At 34.9% G+C, this 10,607-nt stretch overlaps 1 protein-coding gene and 1 pseudogene across 2 annotated transcripts; one reads left to right on the plus strand and one right to left on the minus strand.

Annotated features, from left to right (window-relative positions):
• On the plus strand, positions 1–5,931 carry LOC143560513 (uncharacterized). Its single transcript, XM_077048802.1, has 6 exons — positions 1–84; positions 1,274–2,795; positions 2,889–3,818; positions 3,903–4,128; positions 4,880–5,022; positions 5,620–5,931. Exons 2-6 carry the CDS (start codon positions 1,275–1,277, stop codon positions 5,917–5,919), a joined length of 3,120 nt encoding a protein of 1,039 aa, XP_076904917.1. The 5' UTR covers positions 1–84; position 1,274; the 3' UTR covers positions 5,920–5,931.
• An 820-nt stretch (positions 5,932–6,751) lies between these two features.
• LOC143560510 (uncharacterized) lies at positions 6,752–10,607 on the minus strand (annotated as a pseudogene). Its single transcript, XR_013140135.1, has 6 exons — positions 10,332–10,607; positions 8,205–8,318; positions 8,036–8,116; positions 7,123–7,295; positions 6,944–7,040; positions 6,752–6,867 (listed from the first exon to the last, which is right to left on the minus strand). The product of XR_013140135.1 is annotated as an uncharacterized LOC143560510 (transcript).

A 10,607-nucleotide genomic window follows, 5' to 3' on the forward strand; every position in this document is an offset into this window, starting at 1 on the left:
TTTTTTATTTGTTCTGATTGTTTGTAGGTTGATGATATTGATTCGTTAAGTTTCTCGAGTCAGAAGCTCAAGGCTGCAATCCTGGTACCTTGATGATATTACTTGAAACTTTTGTGTTTAGGACTGTAAAGTGTAAACGAACACAACGTTTCGTTTATGTCATTAACGGACATGAACAACAAATTTCGTTCGATTAACTAAATGAATGAACACGAACAGAGGTCGTGTTCATTTAACTGTGCTCGTGAACGTTTGATAATGTGTTCATTTATGTTCGTTAATGTTTTTTTTTTATTCATTAAAGGTTTTTAATGATTTTTGTAATTTTTTATCATACAGATTTAAGGAACTTTGTTAACTATAAAACAAAAATATATATGAGAATTATGTGGTTAATTTACATGTAAAGTTAACTTATGAATATGAGTGTTAAAGAAACACCAACACAAATTTGGTAGCCGGACGGAATCATTGAAACCGACCATTCTCAATTAGCCAAATCAAATAAAACATTGTTTGTTTTCATTTGTGTTCGTTTGTTTCTGTTTGTGAACCGTTCACAAACAAGTTCATTTTGAAAATGAATGAACATGAACAAGAAATATCATTCTGTCAAGTGTTGGTAAATTGTTCGGCAGGAAGTTCGTTTATGTTCATTCATTTAATAAATGGATGGACTAAATGAACGGACATGAACAAGAAATTCCGTTCAATTAACTAATGAATGAACACGAACAGAGGCTATGTTCGTTCAATTGTGCTCGTGAACGTTCGATAATGTGTTCGTTTACATTTGTTTGTTAGTGAGTTTTCTTTTGTCTATGTTTATTCATTAAAGGTTTTATAATATTTTTGTTAATGACTTTTGTAATTTTTATCATATTGATTTAAGCAAAGTTATTAACTATATGTGAGTATTATATGGTTTACATGTAAAATTAACTTATGATTATGAATGTTAAAATAACACCGACACAAACTTAGTAGCCAGGCCAGATCGTTGACACTGACGATTCCCGGTTAGCCAAATAAAATAAAACATTGTTTTTGCTCATTTTTGTTTGTGTTCATGAACTGTTCAGGAACGAGTTCATTTTCTTAAATAACGAACATGAACAAGAAATCTCATTCTGTTAAGTGTTTACAAACTGTTCGGTTTGTTCGATAAAAGCTTAAGAATGAACATGAACAAAATGTTGCCGGTTCATTTACAGTCCTAGTTGTGTTCTTAGTGTAATTGCTTATGTTTGATAAATCTGTGTGTATACAATAGGATGATGAATGGAGAGGGAACTAGTGAAACTGTCTCCTTGAATGATAAGTTTGATGACGAATTATCAGCCTGGAAAGTTGCAAACCCTAAGTTATTGAATAATAGAAGTAATGAGCATTCACCAGTTTCGTCACGTTACTCATCGTGTGGTGAATCAGAATTTGATAGATACTGTAGTGCTAATTCTGCAATGGGTACACCTAGTTTGTGTGGCTCTGTTGGTACATTTCATGACTTTGCTGATTCTGATGTCGGGTCGGTAAAGAGTTCCAGATTTGCAGATTTAGGTAGCTTGGAGAATTTCAGTTTGGGTGGGAAATTTGAGAATAAAAAATCGTCAGTTTTGGGAAAATTAGGTGAATATAGTTGGAAAAACGGTGAAAAATCAGAACAAAAGTATGATGAAATGGATATGAGAACTTCTTTATCAGATTTGGAAGATGAAGGGGGTGTGGTTAAGTGGAAATCCAAAGCCAATTCCCGAAAAATGCAAAGTAATAATACTAATAAAGAAGTAATGAAACCTTCTTTATCAGATTTGGAAGATGAAGGAGGTGTGGTTAAGTGGAACACCAAAGTTAATTCCAGAAAAATGCAAAGTAATAATACTAATAAAAAAGTAATGAAATCTTCTTTATCAGATTTGGAAGATGAAGGAGGTGTGGTTAAGTGGAACACCGAAGTTAATTCCATAAAAATGCAAAGTAATAATACTAACAAAGAAATAATGGAAGAGCATATGGTGAATGTAGAGGTGGAAGAAGGCTCCAAGGTTTGTAATGGTGTTGACCAGGTCAACACTATATTTGAAGGGGAAACCTCGTCTCAGTTAGAACATTCAGAATCTGAAGGTTCTATGTATGGTTATGGTACAGATGATGAAATTACTGGCATGCCTTTTAGAGGTTACACCGGTTATTCACAGGAAAAGAAAAAAGATAACGAGAACCTGTTGTTGATGACTTCAACAGTAGCGTACGGTTCAGATGATTGGAATGATTACATGCAAGAAACCATGGAAAATCCTCAAGATTTGTTTGTCAAAGATGAAATCCCAAAACACAACCAAAATGAAATAGAAGATCATACCTCAAATTCAAATGCCACCGTTGTGTGTGAAAGTATTGATGTGTCACATAAACAAGAGAAAGTGACAGATGCATTTATCGTTCTGAAGCAAGCAGAAGACTTTAGTCAACTCGAGACTAATGAGCTGCATAAAAAGCCTGAAAATACAGATTTAAATGGAACCATGGACAATATTACCCTTGGTCATGTTCGGTCAGCTTTGACTCAAGATGCTGAAGATGCATATTCACTTCAGTCGTTGCCAATTGTAAATGTAGAGAAAAGACAAAATGTTTCTCCAATTTCATTGAATACTCATGAAGACATTAAAATGACTCAAGATGTTGAAGATGCATATTCACGCCAGTCATTGCCAAATGTTAATGCGGAGAATAGAAAAAATGTTTCTCCAGTTTCATTGAATACTCATGAAGATATAGAAATGGCAAGTAAGGTTAGTTTTATTTCTCCTCTCTTTTTATATCATTTCTTTTAGCAGTGAACTATTTTATAGTAAATTATAGTAACTTGAGTACATTTTTGACAGGGTGAAAACTATGAATTGAATGAATTCTATGATGAAGTTGTATTTGAAATGGAAGCGATACTACTTAATTCTGGTGAGTCTCCTGGAGCTAGATTCATCCGTGGTAGGGACCACCATAATCGTGCGTCTCTCCCTTCACGAGACGGTGGCTCTACTGCTTCAACTTCTAGTATCGACACCTGTCACTCATCTATTCAAAACCCTTACGAAATCGATGGCATTGAAGTAATTGGTGCAAAACAAAAGAAAGGTGATGTCTCATTAGGTGAAAGATTAGTGGGAGTAAAGGAATACACTGTTTACAAATTAAGTGTACGGAGCGGGACCCACCGATGGGAAGTTGAACGAAGATACCGTGATTTTTTCACTCTTTACCGCCGTTTAAAATCATCATTTGCCAATAAAGGTCTTGATTTACCATCTCCTTGGTCAACGGTTGAGCGCGAGTCAAGAAAATATTTTGGGAATTCATCGCCAGATGTCGTTTTAGAAAGAAGTGCTCTCATACAAGAATGCTTACAATCTATTTTACACTCAAAATATTCATCCAATCTTCCTAATTCTATTCTATGGTTCTTGGCCCCACCAAAAAGCGGGCCCGATATTTTGTCACAAACAGGACAGTCGATATCACTTATTGTTGAAATGAGGCCTTATAAATCAATGAGACAGATGTTGGAAGGTCAAAATTATACTTGTGCGGGCTGTCATAAGTATTTTGATGAAGGGAAAACTCGGTTATGGGAATTAGTACAGACGTTTGGATGGGGCAAGCCTCGTGTTTGTGAATATAGCGGTCAAGTTTTTTGTTCATCTTGTCATGTAAATGAAACCGCAATATTGCCTGCTCGGGTTTTGCATTGGTGGGATTTTAAAGAGTATCCCGTGTCCCAGTTGGCTAAATCATATCTTGATTCTATTCATGATAAGGTAATTCTTATTATTTAACAATAGTGTATTTTTCTACTTTAAAAGTGTGTTTAGTAATCTTTTTATTGTTTATTTCGTTTCCAGCCGATGCTTTGTGTAAGTGCCGTGAACCCATTTCTATTCTCCAAAATTCCACCTTTACAACACGTTATAAATGTGAGAAAAAGAATTGGGAGAATGCTTCCGTATGTTCGTTGCCCGTTTCGTAGGTCCATATACAAAGGAGTGGGGTCCAGAAGATATATTCTTGAAAGCAGTGATTTTTTTGCTCTAAAAGATCTAGTTGATCTTTCCAAAGGGGTATTTGCAGGTTAGTAGCCGATTGTCATACGGTTTCTGTAACTTTTTTATATATTGTGTGAAATCTGTTTGTGTAAAATAAATTGGAATGCTTCCCCAAATATATCTAAATTGGAAAACTCGGAATCCTACATAATTGAAATGAGAGCAAAACCACAATGACTGCAAAAGCCAAATTAGAACTTTTAGACTAGAAGGGTTAGTTTGGTCAAACCATACAGACTAAAACCGTAGTTTACTGTACATTCATTCAAAGAAACATTTTAAATTGCACTAAAGATGTAGACCTCGCTGTTGGACGTAATTTCGGACTCCAAGTCACAAGTCAGTGAACTTTAAGGACCAATAATGACAAGTCGGTCATGGGTGGTTATGTTTCCTAATTGTTTTGTAATTATAATTGTTAATGTCTTGGCTATCAAGTTTGGTTAGTTTATATAAACCGAGTTAAGATGCAACCGAGTTAGGGTTCATCTAGAGACACACGAGATGTAACCGAGTTAGGGTTAATCTAGATGCAACCAAGTTAGGATTCATCAAGAGTCAAACCGAGTTAGGGTTTGAGAGTTGTAATCAGTTTTTTAAGTTATATTTTCTGATTAATATAAACGAGAGTTAGTCATTTAATTCGTGTTTGTTTATCGATCTGGGACTTGGCTCGCATGATGACAACCTGACAACTAAAATAAATCATATATAGATTATAGTGTATAGCGATTTGCTTTCTAGTTAACTTTTGATTTTCATATATTTGCATGCAGCACTGCCTGTGATGGTAGAAACCATTTCCAAGAAAATCATGAATCATATTACGGATGAATGTTTAGTATGCTATGATGTTGGTGTCCCTTGTGGTGCTAGACAAGCTTGTGATGATCCATCCTCTCTTATATTCCCTTTTCAGGTAAAACCATTTATCCATGTTTCTTTTTCTCTATATGTTTGAAACATTGGTTGTTTTTCAAAATATTGAAATTACTGTGAATAGTTTAGTGAATATGACAAAAGACACCCAAACACCGTGAAAAGAACAGAGTTTAATGTTGGCAAATGAATAAAGTATCTGGCCACATCTTTTTTATATCCATGTTACTGAAAATATTAGATTTCTTTTCATGGTGTTTGTAAGTAAAAAGGTAAAAAGTCCGGTCTAGGCTCGTTTCTTTGACTTACCAGATCATGGCAGTTTCTTTGATCAAGTTCACTGTCTGATATGTTTATATTTATTTACATTTTTTTATATGCTTTATCACAAACTGGTTTGGTTTTAAATAAAATTTACATCAAATTGAAGATAAATGATACACACATTGCAAAAATGTACTCAAAATATACATTAATAGCTATAAAAGAAAAATAAATTTATTATAACTCAAATTAAAAAAACTAAAATAGATTTCCCTTACTACAAATAACCTACTAAAATTTCAAAAACATCGTCAAACACCACCAAAACAACGAGAATCACATGTTGACAAACGAGCCATGTTTGTTTCTACAGGAAGGCGAGGTTGAAAAATGTAAATCTTGTGAACTGGTTTACCACAAGCCTTGCTTCAAAAAGATGGCTGCGTGCCCATGTGGTGTAGATCTTGGGTCAAGATCCATGAGAAACCCAGATGTTAGCAGAGATGTGTCTCGGGTTGCTCCAAGCAATCCGGGACAAGATGCAGTATCGAAGTATTCACCAGGGTTCCTCTCAGGGCTGTTGTCGAAGGCTAGTTCTTCAAAATTCTGGGGGACTAAAGACAATGATGATACGGTAATCCCAATGGGTTCTTTACCAAACTCTTCACTTTGATTATTTTATTTACTTGTATATGTGAAGTATGATAAATTTTGAATTTGCCTATATTCGACAAACTTATATACTCTTAATCCTTGTTAAAAATTTGTTTGTAATTGTTGGGAAATTAGTACACATTCAGAAGAACGGTTGAAGTTAGTTACGGATCGACATACTTATACATGGTAGAAAAGAAGGTTCGGTATTTCTAGCCAACTACTATCCACCTCTGTATAACTTAGTTACGGATCGACATACTTATACATGGTAGAAAAGAAGGTTCGGTATTTCTAGCCAACCACTATCCACCTCTGTATAACTAGTTAAAATAGATAAGAGCTCCGTGACCTAAGAGCGTTTGCATTGAACGACCCTATGTATGTGTATACAATACACACGTGACTGTATATGTTGTTTCGATACCAAATCAAATCACATGGTTTACACTCTTCGTAAACCGAAACCAACATAACCACAATCTTCAAACCATAAGTAGATTTGAGATTTAATATTTAGTGAGTTAGAACTGAATTTGCTGCACAATCAATTATGGAATGTACTTATAAAATTTATGAAAAACAGTGCATCATCCTACAGCATGTCGATTCAACCTAACTGACAAAACACATATACTCAAACCTCAAAATTCAGAATGCATTTAGAATACAAAAATCTATACATTTATCTGTCTACAGTCAACTCGTTTCCACCGATATTAAACAAAACTCTTTAAACTCACATTTACCAAATACACAGCCTACCTTCAAGTCTTCAACTTTTGCAGGAACTGAAGTCAAGTGCACCATATAAGACCATCATCATCTGTGTGTAAATACACAAATAACACACACCTCAAATGTTATCAGTAGCATCCCCTAATGTTGAAAGAGCAAAGGGGGCAATCGCCACATTAAACGTCTTTGACCCTACTTTATCAATATGCTTCATCTCATAGTCACCCTCCTACATGCAATGCAATTAAACAATAAGAAACCATCAAACGTTAAAAACGACAAAAATAATGATGATATATGCTCACCATTCTTCCAGTAGGAGTGGTTAATGGGCATGCTGATGAGTATTCAAAACTGTTATTAGGAAGTATAACCGGTTGTTCACCAATAACTCCAATACCCCTATAAAAGCAAAGCTATCAAAAAGTCAAACACCATGTGAAAAACTTGGTCAACGGAGGGAGAGAAAGATCATATCTCATACCAAACATCCTCGGAATTTTCATTAGCGTTGGTGATTATCCAGTGTCTTTTGAGAAGTTGAACGGGCCGGTCTGAATTATTAGTAATTCGTATTCGGTATGCAAAGAAATATTGGTCTCTCAAAGGTTGGCTTCTCCCTTCAATGTACACACTCCTAACTTGAACCCTAATCCCCTAAAATCAATAATAATCATACCGTTAACTCATTAATCGACTGCAAATCAAGATTTTTAAACTTTGAATTATGTTATATACAAACAGGATCATGAGATAACTCATTCTTCGTGAAAGAACTACATTAACTCCATACTACATATATGAAGTGCATCATACATTCATACTACGCATATGATATTAGTACTAGTGTACTACATATATGTAATAGTATATAATGCACATATGCTATATATACTGCATTACTACTACATATATGTATAATATCATACTACACATATGCAGTATATGCTGCACATATGCAGTATATGCTGCATATATACTCTATACAAATATGGGTTAGGTTAGAATAAAAACCCACTTGAGTTGTGAAAACTCTAGAAACTCATTCTCAACCACATATTTTTAATTAAAGATTAAATCTTGTGGTCCACAATTAAAGTTAATAAAAAATGTTAAAGTTTATTTACACTTTCTCTCTCATGAAAACATAAATAAAAATTAGTTAAAAATGTAAAAAAAATAGCAAAACATTTTTTTTTATGTTTCGATGTTTTGTATTAAATGTAACAACATATATTACATGTAACAAAACAAAAAAAAAACAAACGATGTTACATCGGGTTTTCACAACTCAAGTGGGTTTTCATTGTATACTTTGCCATACAAATATAGTGCATATATATGAAGTATGGACTATGGAGTTCTCTAGTTCTCTCACGAGGGTGTAGATACAATACCAAGGTAGTTGCATCACTCGAACATTTGAGTAGGTAATGAGGAGCAGTTTCTTTAATCTAATCACGGTATCTTGCCGCGTCCTACAAAAAGGCAACAATGATAGTTCTTAACACTAAAACGCTTGCTTTTATGTGTAAAGCGAACATTAAACTAAGAAGCAAATATTACCTCAAACCTCTCATTTGCAATGGCTTCCTTCATCAAACCACGAAGGCGTAAAACCGGTTCCTCCTCTTCAAACAACTTCAAAGAATCACGAAGCCTGGCAGCCTCTTCATAATCCTACCCAACTATCATATCAGTAACTAGGGGTGTGCACAATTTGGTTAATAGCCTCAAACAAATTAGCCAATCAGTTTTTGGTTAATCAATTTGGTTTATTCGGTTAATTTTTCGGTTTTCGGTTCGGCTCAATTAACAGCCAAAAATCAAATTTGGGCTAAAATTTTTACTTAGTGATACGTGATATCGACGCATAAATTCATAAAATGAATACAGTTATATATAAATACATGAAATGGAGGTATAAAAGCTAGAAATATATGAAAACATGAATTGTTCGGTTAAATTTGGTAAACCAAGGGTAGAGGTGGGCAAAAAACCCGATTATGTAGAAAGCGGTTTGGAACCGACTCAAGTCGTAGATTCGGAGCCGGTTTGCAGTTCTCTCTACCGATCGTTTCAACCAACAAAAAACCATTTAATAAACCAACCGTTTCAACCCAAATCCAAACCGATCCTAAACCGGTTTTGACTTTTGTTGACCAAACCGCACCAGTTTAGGGTTTGAAACCGGTTTGTGCACCTCTAACCGAGGGTACAAACATAACATATAGCTGCTTTTCAGTAAATTTGATTAACGGTTAATTTTGGTTCAGTTTCGATTATTGCTCACCCGTAGGTAGAGGTGGCAAATGGGTTGGGTTGAACAGGTAATGGGTCGAAACGAGTGTGGGTCAGAAATGGGTCAACTAAAAAAATGGTTGTTTTGGTTCGGGTGAGAATAGGTTAGGGTTGGAACCAATCAGAACGGGTTTCAGGTTTTTTTTTTTTTTTTTTGAACGAGATTAGCGGCGGGAACATTTTAGTATTTTTAAATTTTTTGTTTTTGATTTATATTTTGAGATATGATTTTTTTTATTATTTTTTTTTGAATTTTTTTTCTAAGGGGTTTTCTATTAAGATCAAAAATCCCTCAAAAAAATATTCAAAAATAATAATAAAAAAAACCAAAACTCAAAATATAAACCAAAAACAAAAAAAGTAAAAAAACTAAACTATTTCTTCCGTTTGTCTTCGTTTCATAAAAAAAAAGAAAAAAAAAACCACTGAGAAATCGAACCGAAACCGAAAATCGACGGAAATGAAACCAAAAGCCAAAACCGAACCAAATCAATTGAAATCAAAAAAATCGATCAAAAGGAAACTAAAAAAATTGAAACCGAACAAAAACGAAACAAAAAACCAAAAACGAGTCCGGAATCGACCAAAAAGAAACCAAAACCCAACCCGTCCTGTGTGAAAACCCGTGTTGGCTTGAAACTTGAACCGAACCCGTTCCAATCTCAAACCCGTTTCGTGAGGAAACCTGTTCCGATCTGAAACCTGCCACATTTCCTTAGGACACTAACCCACATTGACCCATTTCTTGAATATGTCGACCCATTTTGACCCGAAAATAACAAGATGAAATTTCAAACGACCCATTTTGACCCATTTAGTTAAAATCTTTGACCCAAACCAACCTATTTAATTTTTAAAACAACTCAAATTGACCCATTTGAAATGGTTTGGGTCAAGATTGCCACCCCTACCCATAGGGGTATACAACAAAACGAAAAACCAATCCGAAACCGAAAAACCCGAAAAATTCAAACCGAAAAAACCGAACCGAAACAAAAACCCACGGTTTGGCTTTATGTTTTTGTAAAAACCGAACTAACAGTTCAGTTTTGGTTTTGCATGTAATACAAAGCGAAAAACCAAACCGAATTTCTAATTTTTACTTTTCTACTTTCAATTATTAAAATTATTCATACCTAAATTCATTATTTTCGGCAACCTTTTTTTTGGTCTAAAATTTTCAAGCTCCCAAATGGAAAAATCCGAAAAAATTGAGACCGAACCAAAACCAAAACCAAAACCAAAACCAAAACCAAAACCAAACCCAAACCCAAACGGTTTCAAAAATCCATAAACCGAAATTTTGGTTTTAGCCCAAAACCGCACGGCCCCGTAAATTAAACTCACAATTTCATAAATTCACAACAATTAAAAACAAAACAAAACCCTAACCTCCGATTTGGCGGCAAGTTCCATTTGTTGTTTGAGCAGAGCATAAGTCTGATTCCTTACAAAAAACGAACTCGAATTCTGCTGCTGACTCTGACTCTCAGCTCCACCGGCGTCTTGCTCCGACGCACGTGCGATTATTATTCTACAGTTTCTCGTTCTCCGATCGCCGCAATTGAACCTGGCGGGAACATCTCCGGTTGTCCGACGCGGCGGCGCGTGTCTTGAATCGATGGTGGTGTTGAATTCAGTGAAGAGCTTTAAGGTTACTGAATGCAT

This window comes from Bidens hawaiensis, unplaced genomic scaffold (genome assembly GCF_021521415.1).
Source record: "Bidens hawaiensis isolate Kalapana, Puna unplaced genomic scaffold, B.hawaiensis_p1.1 tig00020344_1, whole genome shotgun sequence".
Taxonomy (NCBI): domain Eukaryota; kingdom Viridiplantae; phylum Streptophyta; class Magnoliopsida; order Asterales; family Asteraceae; genus Bidens; species Bidens hawaiensis.